Source organism: Sceloporus occidentalis, unplaced genomic scaffold (assembly GCF_023333645.1).
Source record: "Sceloporus occidentalis isolate IW3139 unplaced genomic scaffold, rSceOcc1.0.p SCAF_8, whole genome shotgun sequence".
Lineage (NCBI taxonomy): Eukaryota > Metazoa > Chordata > Lepidosauria > Squamata > Phrynosomatidae > Sceloporus > Sceloporus occidentalis.
In genome coordinates this window covers 11392825-11406453 of record NW_028316988.1, presented here as the reverse complement: position 1 = coordinate 11406453, position 13629 = coordinate 11392825, and the positions used below count along the sequence as shown (strand labels likewise).

The following is a 13629-nucleotide window of genomic DNA, read 5'->3' as shown; positions in this document are numbered from 1 at the left end:
GCGGAGCCCGCTGTCCGTCTGTCGGTCCGGGCGGGAAAGGAGGAGGGAGGACAGCCGGCGGCGAGGGACGGAGGGATGGCCCAGCAAGGGGCGGCCCTGCAGAGCTACAACAACGAACTGGTGAAATGTGAGGAGGAGGGCTGCAGCGGAGGGAGCCAGGCCTCGGCGGCGCGTTGCCATGGCGACGGGGCCTACCCGGAGGCACAGGCCTCGCTCGAGTTTGGCGACCTGAGGGGGCGCAGCCCTCGGCCCCGGGGCACCCTGGGAGATGTAGTCTCCAGGCCCCGCGTGGCTGGGAAGGCGACTGCGCGGCCGGGCGGGGAGAGTTTCGGGATGGGAAGAGCGGGAAGAGGCCGCCTGCCTGGGGTCCTTCTGCGCCGGGCCTCCCTCGGAGGGGCCCAGGCCCTTAAGCCCTTGGCTCTCCAGGGGCTGAAGCCAGTGGCTCTTGACGCATCAGGCTTCCAGCTCCCCAGTTAGAGCTTCGAGAGGCACCACCAGGCACCATTCATCCGGGAGGCTGGCTATTGAAGCCTGCCTTTGGGAGTTTGGGAGCCTAGGATGGTTATCACACTATACTCTTAAAGTGCTACTATTCCACTTTGACTCCTCTAGCTGCCTCCTGTTGCATTCTGGGATTGGCAGTTTTAAGGAGGGGTAGCCAATCCCAGAATGCAACAGGAGGCAGCTAGAGGAGTCAAAGTGGAATAGTAGCACTTTAAGAGTATGCTGCTCCAAAGCCTTGTCTTGCCCGGTTTGGATCAGGCAGCCCAGGGCTCAGAAAGGTGGGGCTGCGCCGGGGCTGCCTAGCCTTCCTCCTCCTCCTCCTGCAGAGGCACCCCGGCCTGGGTCCTTTGCAACCCCGCTGCAGGCAAAGTAATGCCTGGGGCCCTCTTTCCTGAACAAGATCAGCCCCAGGAGCCTCAGGTTCCGAGCCCTCCCTGCCCCAGGGACACAGGAGGCCCACCTGGGAGCCCCCTGGGTCTGGGTGGGCCTCCTGCTGACCCTCTGCTCCTCTTAGGCATCGAAGACCTCTGCCTCAAGAGAGAGGAGCTGAACAAGCAGATCCGGCAGGAGGAGGAGGAGAAGGCCAAGCTGCAGAACGACATCCGCATCCTCACCGAGCGGCTGGCCCGCATCAACGAGAACCTGGCCCGCAAGATGGCCTCCCGGAACGAGTTCGACAAAACCATCGCAGAGACTGAGGCGGCTTACATGAAGGTCAGGGAGGGCTCCCTTCTGCATCTCTCTGGGCCTTCAGAGAGCGGACTTTGGTCAAGGAAGCTGCTGTACAGCCTAGTTCTTCTTCATTGGAGCCCAATTAATAAAAATGTGTGCCCCCCCCCCCCAGAGGTTGCTGGAATGCATCTCCCACAATCCCCCAACACTGGCTCTCCAGGCTCAGGATGATGGGAATTGCAGCCCAACTACATCTGGAGGGAACGCAGCCTTGGTTCCAAAACAGAGGTGGACCATATGGGGCCAAATGCAGTCCTCAACGACAGCTTTACAAGAAAGCACGCACACACACAGAGACCCATATCTGTGCCTGAATTGCAGCAGAGAAATACAACACCATCAGTAAAAAGGCAGATTAAAACTGTTTCCTTTCAATGGTTTTTCCCAGTATTGCAGCAAATGTGGAAAACCCAATGAAAAGCAGCATTTTCCGGTGCGCATCGAGGAGCCAATATTGGCTGACCCATTCCAGCCAAGCAGAGGAGAGAAGACCAGTCTGGCTGGGGAAATGAACTGAGGAATAGATCTGATAACCGAGCGTCTGGTGGAGCCCAACGGCTGGCAGCCAGTCGACAGAGGGCAGGCTTCTGGGCCAGCCAGGCACATCTGCTGCAGGGCAGCTGGATAAACAAGAGAAGTGCATTCACATTTAAAACTAAGTAATAACAAATAACAAGATCTATTAGGCCACCTTTTCTCTTTTTAAACCGGGGGGGGGGGGGAGGTTAGGCCTGGGAAATACAAACGGAAGGGAGGCAGGAAAGGGCTAAGCCCTGACTCAGTTGACTCACTAAACAGACACTTCAGAACAAGGTACACAAGAAACAAAAGAAGCCCATGACCAGGTTCATGTCCAAATTGTTGTGGGCACAATTATAAAAGTGTACAAAGTAAAGAGAAATCTAATGTGGTCCCTTTTCTGCTTCCTAGATCTTGGAAAGTTCTCAGACGCTGCTCAATGTCCTGAGGAAGGAAGCCGGGAATCTGAGCAGAGCCACAGAATCTAAGAACCCTGCAGCCAAAGATGGCTGAATGTTGTGGCTGGGTTTCCCTCCGTTGTTGGCCTTCTCACTCCAGGATCTTCTAGGGGCCATGTTTTATAGCTAAAGCAGTGTGTAATAAAGCAATGTACAATAAACACTATTCTGTTTTCTTAAAGCTTCCTTATTTTATTGAATATGAAACACTCGGTTAGATTCTCCTGCACTAACAAACCTCTGGACATAACTTTTTAGCAACCATTTCCTGCAGAGGGAAAGGTTTAACTACTTTAGACACACAGAGCATAATGCTCAAGTCCTTGGTGGCAAGCAGAAGCCAGTGGGCCTGAGAGCAACAGGGATGTCAGGTCTGCCTCCTGCCAAGTAGGCCTCCTGTGCTGTTAATAACTATAAAGCAAGAGTGGGAGAGCTTTACCTTCCCCTGCCCTTGCCAGCATGGCATGGCCTTTCATAATGCCAGGGGCAAAGCAAGCAAATAGATACTAGCATCTAAACCTGCTGGGAAAATAAGTTAATTCAGGTGAAAGCAATGACAGAGATTGGAAACATGGTGAGGACTGCTCAGTCCTCAGTCAACCCCCCACTTACATAAGCAGACATCACTGCACTTTCCCAGTTCAAAGCAAGTGTAGCATTTGTGGTTTTGAAATAGCACAGCTTAAGGCAGGGCTCATAAATAGCTTGGCTTATCATCAGCAGTAGCCAAGCTGGCTATTTCAGTTCTAGGCTCCTGCAGAAATCCAGTGCAAGCTAGATGGTGATTCTTCTCATGCTGGGGGCAGGCCAGGGCAGGGGTGAGGGGTGCCAAACAGCTTGGCAGCCATGGAACACATGGAAGGGATCTCAGGGCTGTGGCTGAGCATTTGCTGATCTGCAACTGAAGAAGTGTTTTATATCCATGAAAGCTCATGCAAAAACAAAAGTGAGCTAGTTTTAAAGGTTCTGCCACATTTCACTTCCCCCCTCTCCCTCCCTTCCTCCTTTTTTATGCTGAACCAAGAGTGCAATGCAGCAGTTTCAGTGTTGCAAGTAATGCATGAAAACACATAATGGGTTCAGATCATGAAAGGCAATGCTTCCACTTTATTCTGTCCTGATTTGTCTACATCTATTCTAGAGCACTGTGTCCAACACCAGCTCACCACTCTTGGCTCTTTGTCCTTGCCTCCTATGACCTGGACAGCAGCACCTTCCCTGGTCCAATTTTTTGTTTTACCCCCCACTGAGGGAATTTCTAACTGTATGAGACTCAACCACCTCTAAAAACTATAAGCAGACCATTGTGAAGAAATCACTTGTGTAGTTTAATGAGCTTTGGAATAACAAAGCGATGCCATTCAAGGGGAAGTGGAGGGGGGAGCGACATGTACACAGTAGTTTGGCCCCTCCAGCCAGATCCAGCAACAGTGGTCGGCTGAGCATGAGATGTAGAGCCCCCCGCAACACATACTCCTCTGTTAATACATCATTATCAAGTGCAAAATACTGGACATTTTACAATCCACCACAGAAAAAGTAGCTCATTTCAATTTGATGTACTAAAGGGAAATACATATACATACGCACACAAGTAGTTGTAGGTTTCAGAGCAGAAATCTTGGTCCTTTGGGAGTAGGCTGAGGTTGGTCACTGCCAGACACAACGCCAACAACGTCATATCCTGAGGCCAGATATGTTTCTTGCATAGAGTGCCATTTGGATGCTAAGACTACAGTACTTAATCCTGCTTCCATAACCTGAATATAACAAACAACTTCGCTGGCCACCAGTAGAACAGTTATTGCAAGAGCAAAGCAAAAGTAGTGCAATCCTCTTCCAGGTGGCCAGCTCAGCTGTTTCTGGAGAACATGGTAACAGGTGGTCATTATTGCAATGTGGGGAGAAAGCGCCAGAGACACAGGATTCCTCACCGGGAGGAGCTGGGCCGGCTCCACAACTGTCCTGCTGGCTGTAGGAGCCACAGCTGAGGAGAAAGACTCGGGCGGCAGTTCTGCTCCCTAGCCACTGAAATTGTGCAAGAGGTTGGCCACAGGGTGCCCACTGACCCAGGAGCCACAGTGTGGCATGTTGAGGTTAAGAACAGCTGGCCAGCTGGAGTGTCAGACACACAGAGCCCGTGACAAAAACCCTGCAACACCTTATAAATTGGGCAAAGGATGTGTGAGTGTGTGTGTGTGTGCACACCCAAGCACATGCCACAATGCCCAGCTCCACAAATAGGTGGCTCTCTAGTAAATAATTCAAGCAGCCACAAGGCACACACAAATCACCCCTGCACAGCCAAGCCTCACTTAATGCTACTTTCGTTACAGAGACACCAGCACCTGAATTAAAAGGACCCCTTTGGCTTCCTTTGGGGGAAGGGAGACTCCCCCTTTGCCATTTCCATTAGCACACCGACACAGGTAACGTCACGGTTTGCACAATTGAAGGGTCCAAACACAGCTCCCATGGGTCTTTCAGGGCAGGAGCTCCCCAAGGTGAACTCCAAGACAGGGTTTTCCATGAGGTCACCCCTGTCAAATCACAGGTTGTTTGCCTGGACTCAGCACCTAGTTGTTTGCCAATCCTGTTCAAACACGCCTGGCTGATGGGAACTGTGCAGCCAAGCAAGCTGAAAAGCAGCTGCAGGGAGGAGGCTTTTGGCAGTCCCTTCATAACTGTGTCTCCATGTGAGCCCCTCTCCAGTCAAGGGGATCTGCGTTGGAAGGTGGTCTGGAGAAAGAACTACTAAGGCCACGGGCAGAAAAAAAGTGAACTGCCTCGAAGAAAAGGATGCCCTGGAATCCACTGTAAATACGAGACCCCCTCATTGACAAAGGAAAAGAGGCCCCTCTCCATCTCCCCAAGTGCGTCTGCACACATCAGGAGGCAAGGACCCAGGAATACCGCAGGGGTCTCTTCTCAGCACCAGTCCAAGGTGGAAAGTCAGAAGTAGAGGGCAGGTTCACTACTGAAGTCAGAGAGGCTGCTCTTGTCTGCCGGAGTGAGCTGTGAAGGAACAAGACAAAAGGGATGGAAGCAATCTGGGAATGATCACATTGAGTATTACATAGCTGCCAAATGTGCTTTATGCCTCCTGCCCCTCTCCTGCACGCTGCAGGTCAGACAAAAGGACAGTAGATGGAAGTAATGCCTGCCCCATGTCTTACCATGACTTGGTTGCCCGACAGGTCTGCATCCTGTGGAAAGGCTCCTGCACATGGAGGCGTCCCCTCATATTGATCCTGCTGCCACTTGTCAAACTCTAGGGAGTGCTTTGGGGTGTAACCTGATAAACCTACTGAGAAAGCATGGAAGTCTGCCGTTGGAAGAGGGATCACAAGAAGCATTAAGCAGAAGAAGTGAACAGAAAATGTTCAGTAGCAGCAACGCTGCCTTTCTACCGCCCCCCCAAGGGTCTGGTGTAGCATCTGGGGCTCTGCCATTGGCTTCAACTGACCACAGAGCAGGTCAAGAGGTCTAAGCCAGGTGGAGTACCAGGAGGGTTCTTCCAGGTTTATGAGGCTTACCTGAGTTGGTTGTGTTTGAGTTCATGATACTGGAAGGGCGAGGAATGAAGAGAGCAGTTGGTGTCTCATCCACCTCTGTGGCATATTCTTCTTCTTCCTCCTCTTCCTCCTCCACCAAAGAACTCTCAGAGGGATACTCAAACATTGTCTGCAGGCTGGTCTCATTGAAAGAAATCTTCATCTGGAACAAGCAAGAAGTATATCAGGTAGATGCTTTGCAACTCTGCCTGATGACTGAACTCATAACTGGGTTGCCCCATCAAACTGGAGACTGCTCACTGGACAAATTTCATCAGCTTTTGCTAGGAAAGGGCTGCTCACTTTAAATAATGGCTTACAGCTGAAGGTCAAATCGGTCTTTAAAATAAACTGTTTATGAATTGCATTTCTCTCCCGAAGACCCTCAAAGCAACACAGAATGTTGAAAGTAACCTCAAATTAAGGACATTAAATTATAAGTAAGGCAACCCTCTCACAGTAAAATGATTTACACTGATATCCCACCAATGCAGATGAAAAATGGGTCTCTGGACCTATGCTGACGGAATGGTTGTCAAACCCTGCACTAGATCACCTCCACATTTGCAGAGGGGCTCATGCCAAGCCTGCCACCCAGCTGACTCCACCAGGTGTGGGACAACTACTCCCAAAGTCATGAACCCTCACCGCAAACAATGAGACACTCATGGCAGGAATGCCAGCTACTTCACTTCATTCTCACACGTTCCTCCTCCCACCTTGCTGCTTCATCCAGCTTTATTGTCTTCTTTTCAGATCAGAACACATTCATGCCAAGAAGCACCAGAGATAGACTTGAGACAGGGAGAAAAGGAAAAAGCAACTCTTTACCTTTTAATTAGCAAGCTTCAGGTGCCAACAGGTCTAGCCCCACCTAAGCCAAAGCTAAAATCCTCCTTGCAAGTTTTTTAATGCTCAGGCTTTTCACAGTGTCAGGCCCTGACAGGAAAGTACAAGCTTAGGATGAGGAAGCTACCTAAGCCCAGAACGCGGGACAACTAAGCCAGACCAGGACCGCTACAGCGGTCGATGGAAGCGGCTGCAGAGATACTGAACTATTTCTCTCTGCCTCTCATGAGAGCTTTCTACCAGCGATGCTTTGTGCCACAGCCTGCCACAATTCAGGACTTTGTTTCTGGCAGACAGATGGTTTGGTGTGCGCTTCAAAAATTCCTCTGTCCTTCATTTTCTCTCTAATGTTTGCCCCACATTGTGCTTGCCTGCACCAGGCTGCTTTGAAAACGCTCCCATTTCACCTAAGCAGCTGACCTACTGAAGGAGACATTCAATAGTTGCAGCCGGGATATCAGGGGGCTACCGCCTCTGCAGCTGGAGTGGCTGAAATTCCACTCTCAAGGCCTGCATTGATTTCTGCCTGGTGTTTAATTCAGCCTGTTGCATTACTCTGGACTTGCCCTGGAATCACTTGGCAAGCTGAGCAGCATGCCCAGGCATTAGGGGAGCCTGCTTCACAATGGAAAACGTATTACGACAGCTGTACTCTGCTTAATGCTGTGTGACAGTTCCTGTAGTCATGGCAATTGCTCTGCAGAAACACAGCATTCAAAGCCAGGCTAGGAGCAGCCAGTCAACAGGCAGAGCTTAGAGTGAGTGTAAACATCACAACTGCTAGATGCTTCTCAGTGTCATGTTCCAGACTTGGAGCAGTTATTTCAAGTAAAGAGCTCATAATAAATAGAACAGGAGCCTATGATTTCTTGCATTGCATCCCTGCGTCCTGGACAAGCCTAAGGTATCATTCCCATTCCTGATTATTCCAGCCCTTGACTGTGTCCAGTTGTTTCTGGTGAGGGACATCTGGCAGGCTGAGGACTGGAATAATCAGGAATGGGAATGATACCTTAGGCTTGTCCAGGATGCAGGGATTCTCACTATGTGCTTCTGCTTCAGGTGTTTAGGCTCCTCTGAAACAAAGCTTCCTAAATTTTTCCCAAGCCGGTCTTCCCTGGAGGTGGCAGTCTACACTGTATGCCCCTGGCAATGGCCACTTTTGCTAGGAAAAGCAGACGGTGGGAAAGAGGTAACTTATGCCTGGCTGGGATAGAAACAGTCCTGCGCCTGAGAGCCCAGAATAAGAAGAGCTGAAGGGCAAAGGCAGGCCAATTTACCTCTGGCAGCCAGATAGGGACCATTCAGCTGGTTTTGCCTTTTCATGTTCAGTCACCTGAGCTTTCAGGCCAAGAGCCAGAAGGCAACAGCCTTGGTGCAACATGAACATAAGAGCAGCACAATGGCTATTCAGCTGTAGGTTCCCCTCTTCCCTTTCACGGCACAGATATAAATAGCAACAGGCAGGACAAGAGGGAAGCCTTGTGGCACCAACACCAGCAGCAAAAGGAGCAGGTGGAGGCTATGCGCAACGGGAATAATGCCGCAGGCACCTAATCAAGTGACATGATAAAGGTTACACAGAAACTGTGAGTTATTGCCTTGCAATCTGCTTGACCCTAGTTCTCAAGAAACTCATAGTGTGAATGCAAGGTTTAGCCACAAAAAGAGGTCTTTGCCAATACAAATCTATCAGAAGAAAATTCAGCCATAAGCGATGTGTACACCCAAAAGGGTTACAAAGGGATCTTGTAGCACCTTTGAGACTAACTGAGAGGAAGAAGCTGCAGCATAAGTTTCCATAGACTTAAGTCTACTGTACTTCCTCAGATCTAGATCCAGAAGGAGACTGTATGAATAGCCATAGAAAACTTGCGGCATAGTGCTGAGGGGACAAGTTCAGTTTCAACTGTGGCTGCTGAACGACAAAGACAGGACAGAAGTCATTGGCTAAGGCCAGGGTGAGTGGGCCCTAGGCCACTCCAGGAAGGAGACGCCCAGCTAAACTTATGCTGCACCTTCTCTCTCTGTCAGTCTCAGAGCTGTTACAAGATCCCTTTGCATGCTGATATTCCAGACCTTGCGTTCCTCTAGCGTATCTGCCTTGACCAGTCAGCACATCCACTCTCCCTCCCCCTTCTGTCTTTCTGCCACGTTTTCCTCAGCCAGATCCAGAAACAGACTTCTTCGAGGGTTATGACAAGGAAATTCATTAGGAGAAAATGTGTGCTGCTAGGCTGAGAAGGAGTGCTTTCCTTTTATCCCACAAACACACCTTAACCTTCACGGAAACCACACCTACCGCTTGGCACTGCATGCGCTCCTTTCCGGTTAAGAATAATAAAGCTCTTGGGTGCCAGCTGGGCCAGTTTCTGAGCAGCTGTAACCTTGCAGCACTTGGGGAAGCATAGAAGAGAACTAAGCCAAAACTTTGGGTGGGGAGGTATGCCTTCAAGTCGCCTGTTGACTTATGGGCACCCCATCAACTTCACAGGAATCCTCAAGGTAGTCTTATCCATTCCTTCCCCTGAAATGTAGTCCACAGCACCTGGGATGAGTTGGCGGTCTCCCATCCAAGTGCTAACCAAGCATGAACCTGTTTAGCTTCCAAGATCAGAGGGGCTTTGAGGCCTTGACGGTATTAAGGTCTCCATAAAACTAGCAGATATGCTTCTGTCTTCCAGCTACAGAGACTTGGCTGTGACTCCCTTGCTAGCTCTATCGGGACAACATTTGGAATACAACTGCACCACAGTCACTGGCAATCAAATCTGAAAGTCAAACACTAGGATGAGGAGGAAACCATTTTCTCCCTCTTCCTCCTTCCCTTGGAAATCCCATCCAAAGATGCACAAGTCCTAGAAAAGCACAGACCATAAGCATGTGCCCTCCCAGGACATGGAAGTGGAACAAGCAACAGCCTCCATTTTTCTCCTTCTCATCAGCGTTGGAAGAAATCCTACATGGGGCTGCACACTCTTGCTTACTCTGGCTGAAGTTTGTTCACCAGTGCCTTAGCTTTCACTCTTTTCTTACAGGGAAAAGAACTAAAGGAAAGAGCAAGCAGGCCGGCTTTACTTCTCTACTCAGACAAAGGAGGTAGACCTGGGGTAATGAGCTCAGAGAGAAGCAGCTCCAGCCTCCGCCAAAATCACCCAGCAGCTCTGGAAGCTGTAGTTTGTGGGATGCAGTGGAACCTCACCTTCTCTGATTCAGCCAAAGGCAGAGCCCAGCTGACTGGCTTCACCCTCCCTTCACAAGCACCATCACAGGGATGCGCTCTGGCAACATCTGGGACCAAAACACATCCCAAACCTTCCCAGCCCAGCAATGGCTCTTTCTGTGAAAAGGACTGTGCCCCATTGTCAGTCTCCCCACCCACCCCTGGCATGCTGACAGCCTCATGCCTGTGGCCACAGGGAAGCCCTGCGCTACTACAAAGGCTTGGAAGGCTCTGAGAAAGCCACTTATTAGCCGCCTGATGATAGATTAAGCAAATGCCCCTCCAAGGATCACTGGCTGTTTATAGACAGAAAGCGTACACATCTTAGCACTTGGGGAATTGTGAGTTTGATGGGGGGATTTTAATGGTCCAATGAGAAAGACAGCCTATGCTCAGGAAGGAGCTCTACAGTCTCACGTTGGGCACCAAAGGGCAAAGAAGCGGCTACACTCCAGCCAGAGTCAGTCATGACAATCTCAGGTGGCCAACTATGGCTTGCTACAGCCACCAGGTCCCTGCTAACTTGATAAATATAGAGCAGCCACACTGGTGGCTCAGTGCCCTTCAAGGGAAAGCATCTGGCACAGGAGAGCTCCTCTGCTATGCCAGCAGTCCCTGGGCAGTGCATGTTGGGACTCATTTTGTTACCACAAGAAGGGATTCCTTTCGCCCCATAAACACAACTCTCCCACTGCTCAATTGCTTTTGCACAGCACCTCACTTTCTGGCCCAAAGAAGCACATGCAGCTGTCCCAACATGAAGGCTTGGTTTTCCAAACCAGTGCCTAAAGAAAGCACCAGCCACAAGCTTTGATCTCAGAAATGCTCCTTTGCGCCAGGAGGCTACAGGTTGGATGGGCAGGAACTATTCCTGAGACAGATGGAGGAAGTCAGCTAGGCAGAACCTTCACCAGAAACCGTTGCCTGCCAAGATGGAACCAGGGCAGGCGAGAGGAAGCCTGTTCCCTAGGCACTGCAAGCAAGGAAATGTAGGAACACATTGTTCCTGTCCCACACGCAAGAGAATTCCCCCGCACACAAGCACACACACGCTCCAACCCTTCATCGACTTCAGGTGTGTTTATGCCAGGAGGTTATGACTGCAAGTAGCACAGCACTGGACACTTGGGCACAGGCCACTCCGTTGCAAAAATAAAAATGTCCCCCACAATGCCAGAGACTGAGAGAGTGTGAAGTAGATAATTTACAGAAGACACAGGGCTGTTTAGATTCATCAAGGTTGGCAGAGGAGAAACGCTTGCCCTCTGCCCTCCCTTGGAGTCCAGCTGGGTCAGCAAAATGGCTGACCACAAGGAAGGCTGTCTGGTTACCTTCTTGCGCCGGGAGCCTGATTTACTCATGCAGGACTTATCCAGGGAGAGGTAGCCCCCGATCACTTCGATCTCATTGACGGTGGGGTAGCGCTTCTTGAGGAGATGGCCCAGCTCCTCGTGGGGCACGCCAGTCCTGGCTTTGGCTCGGACCTCTTCCTCTTCATCGTCTTCCTCTAGCACCCAGGCTCTATTGAAGGTCTCCAGCCCGGCCGCGGGGGGCTTCCTTTTGGGCACAATCGTAAAGGTGTGGCTACTGTACATGGGCACAGAGGAGTCCTCCATCTCCAGAGCCAGGTTACCATCGTGGGGCACGTCGAAGCCTTCCAGCCTCGGGCTCAGAACCCTCAAGGGGGGCAAGAGGCCAGGCTCCGGCTCCCCCCAATCCTCGTCAATGAAAGTGACCGGCACCGGCGTCTCAGGATGCTTCTCAGGGACCGCTCCGGGTAAAGCAGACAGGGTTTCTATGGGCTCCAGGGCACTGGGAGCCTCCCCCTTTCGGTGGGGCACAAAAAGAAAGGAGTTGCGGGAGTTGAGGCGCAGGCTGGCCAGGGCCTGGGCCTGGAGGTCGTGCGCAGGGATGGCGGCCAGGTCCGGCTTGGGGGCCGGGCGGATCTCGAAGGCCGTGCCGCCCAAGCAGAAGGGCTGCAGGGGCCGGGGCAAGCCAGCCGTGGCACTGCTGTCTGGACTGGCACTGCGTGGCTGGGGCGGCAGAGGCGGCGGAGAGGGGCTCTCAAGGGTCTCCTCGGACTTTGGCTTCTGCGAACTGGCCGGGGCGGGAGGCGAAGCCACAGCGGCACTTGGCGATGGCACTGGCTTGGGGTCGGTGGCATCAGGCAGCCCCCGCGGGTTTTGGGCCCCCTCCGTCCCCACGGGGCCATTGCTGAGCAGCGGCAGAGCAGGGCCAGCAGACGGGGGACCAGGAGCAGTGTGTCCAGGGAAGCGTCTCCCCCGTGGGTTCACCGTGAAGGAGTTGGCTCCGATCTTCCGCACGAAGCCACCACCGCCGAGAAGGATGCTGCACGGAGGGAAGGGGCAGGTGGTGCTGGCGGCCTTAGTGGCCAAGGAGGTCCCCTCCGGCCGGGGGCTGGCGTTTGGCACCGCGTCTGCCGCTTGCGGGGCCTCCGGCCGAGGGGCCTCTCCGCCTCGCCACCTGCCTCTCCCTGCGCCAATGCTGCTGCTGCCTCCCCCTCCTCCTCTGGGGGGCTTCCAGGTGTCGAACTTCTTCATCAGCCGGCTAACCCTCCCCGCTTCGGCCAGGGTTGCCTCCTTGTCCTCCTGCTCTGCGTCCGGAGCGGTGGCCCTGGGTGCCTCCTGCGGGGGCTGGGGCTCGTAGATGACCACCTCCGTGGCCCGGATCTCGGTGACGGGGGCCCCTGCCTGGGAGAGGAGGCGGCGCAGGGGCTCCGCGGAGGAAGCGGAGGGCAGCCCTTTGCGGCGGGGCTGGTGGTGTCCCTTGGCGCCCTCCCCTCCGCGGGACTCGATGATGAGGATGTTGTCGGCGCGGATGGTGCGGATGCCCGGCATGGAGCTGTAGAGCTCGAGCAGCTGCGTCAGGGCGGGGGCCTCCGGGGCGGAGGCGGAGGCGGGGGGCCTGGAGGGCGGCGGCGGCGGCGGCGGCTGGGGAGAGGAGGGCGCCTCGGGGGCCACGGCCGGGCCCCGCCTCCTGCCCCTCCGGCGGCGGCGCTCGCTCTCCAGGCGCATGAAGGGGTTCTCCCGCAGTGGGCCCAGGCTCTCCGCCACCACCAGCCGCTCCTTCTCCGGCTCCCCCTCCACCGGCCTCGGAGGCACCGGCGGCTCCTTCCCTCCGGCTCCGGGCGGAGAGCGCGGAGGGGAGCCCCTGAAGAGCCCGACGCCGGACGCCAGCTTGGCCCGCTTCCGCTCCAGGATGGCCTGCTTCCACGCCGGCAGCCCGGCCGGAGCCGAGCCCCGCGGAGCCCGGCTGCTCATGACGGCCGAAGCTGCCTCCGTCCTCCTCCTCCTCCTCCTCCTCCGGCCGCCGCTCGCCAGGAATGAAGGCGCCTCTGCGAGGGAAGGCGGGACGGAGACAGCGGAGCGACGCCCATTGGCTGAGAGCGAAAACGCTCCCTGAGGCAGAGGAGGAGCGGATTGGACGGAGCCTCGGGCGCCCGCCTCTACGCGCCAAGGAAGGCTTTCATTGGCCGCCGATGGTGCCGCAGGACGTCGTCCTTTAGGCAGGGCACGGCGGTCGCCTGAGGTGGCGGCGCAGCTGATTGGGCAGAACGTCCATAGCCCGCCCTTGTCCCTTTAAGGAGCTCCCATTGGCTGGCCTTGCAGATGGGGTCCTACGAATTGGGCAAAGGGGCCGCCAGTCACCCGAGTGAGCTGGAAGCGCACCCGTCAGTGGGAACACGCCCACCCTCGTCCAACCAGGGAACCCGGCAAAGAATGAGCCTTAGGGGGCGGGGCTTCAAGAAGCGGGCGAATCCGAGAGAGGG

The 13629-nt window shown here is 53.8% G+C and overlaps 2 protein-coding genes across 3 annotated transcripts; one reads left to right on the top strand and one right to left on the bottom strand.

Annotated features, from left to right (window-relative positions):
* Positions 1–6: 6 nt before the first annotated feature.
* On the top strand, positions 7–2387 carry SSNA1 (SS nuclear autoantigen 1). Its single transcript, XM_089534609.1, has 3 exons — positions 7–127; positions 1019–1218; positions 2167–2387. The coding sequence occupies exons 1-3, from the start codon at positions 76–78 to the stop codon at positions 2266–2268; spliced, it is 354 nt and encodes a 117-aa protein (XP_089390735.1). The 5' UTR covers positions 7–75; the 3' UTR covers positions 2269–2387.
* Positions 2388–3517: 1130 nt separating this feature from the next.
* On the bottom strand, positions 3518–13152 carry TPRN (taperin). Of its 2 annotated transcripts, none has more exons than XM_089534600.1 (4): positions 11171–13152; positions 5750–5930; positions 5390–5520; positions 3518–5228 (listed from the first exon to the last, which is right to left on the bottom strand). In XM_089534600.1, exons 1-4 carry the CDS (start codon positions 13118–13120, stop codon positions 5166–5168), a joined length of 2325 nt encoding a protein of 774 aa, XP_089390726.1. In that variant the 5' UTR covers positions 13121–13152; the 3' UTR covers positions 3518–5165. The 2 variants fall into 2 exon arrangements, with proteins under 2 accessions (XP_089390726.1, XP_089390727.1); XM_089534601.1 differs by having other exon boundaries at positions 5390–5517.
* Between the last annotated feature and the right edge of the window lie 477 nt (positions 13153–13629).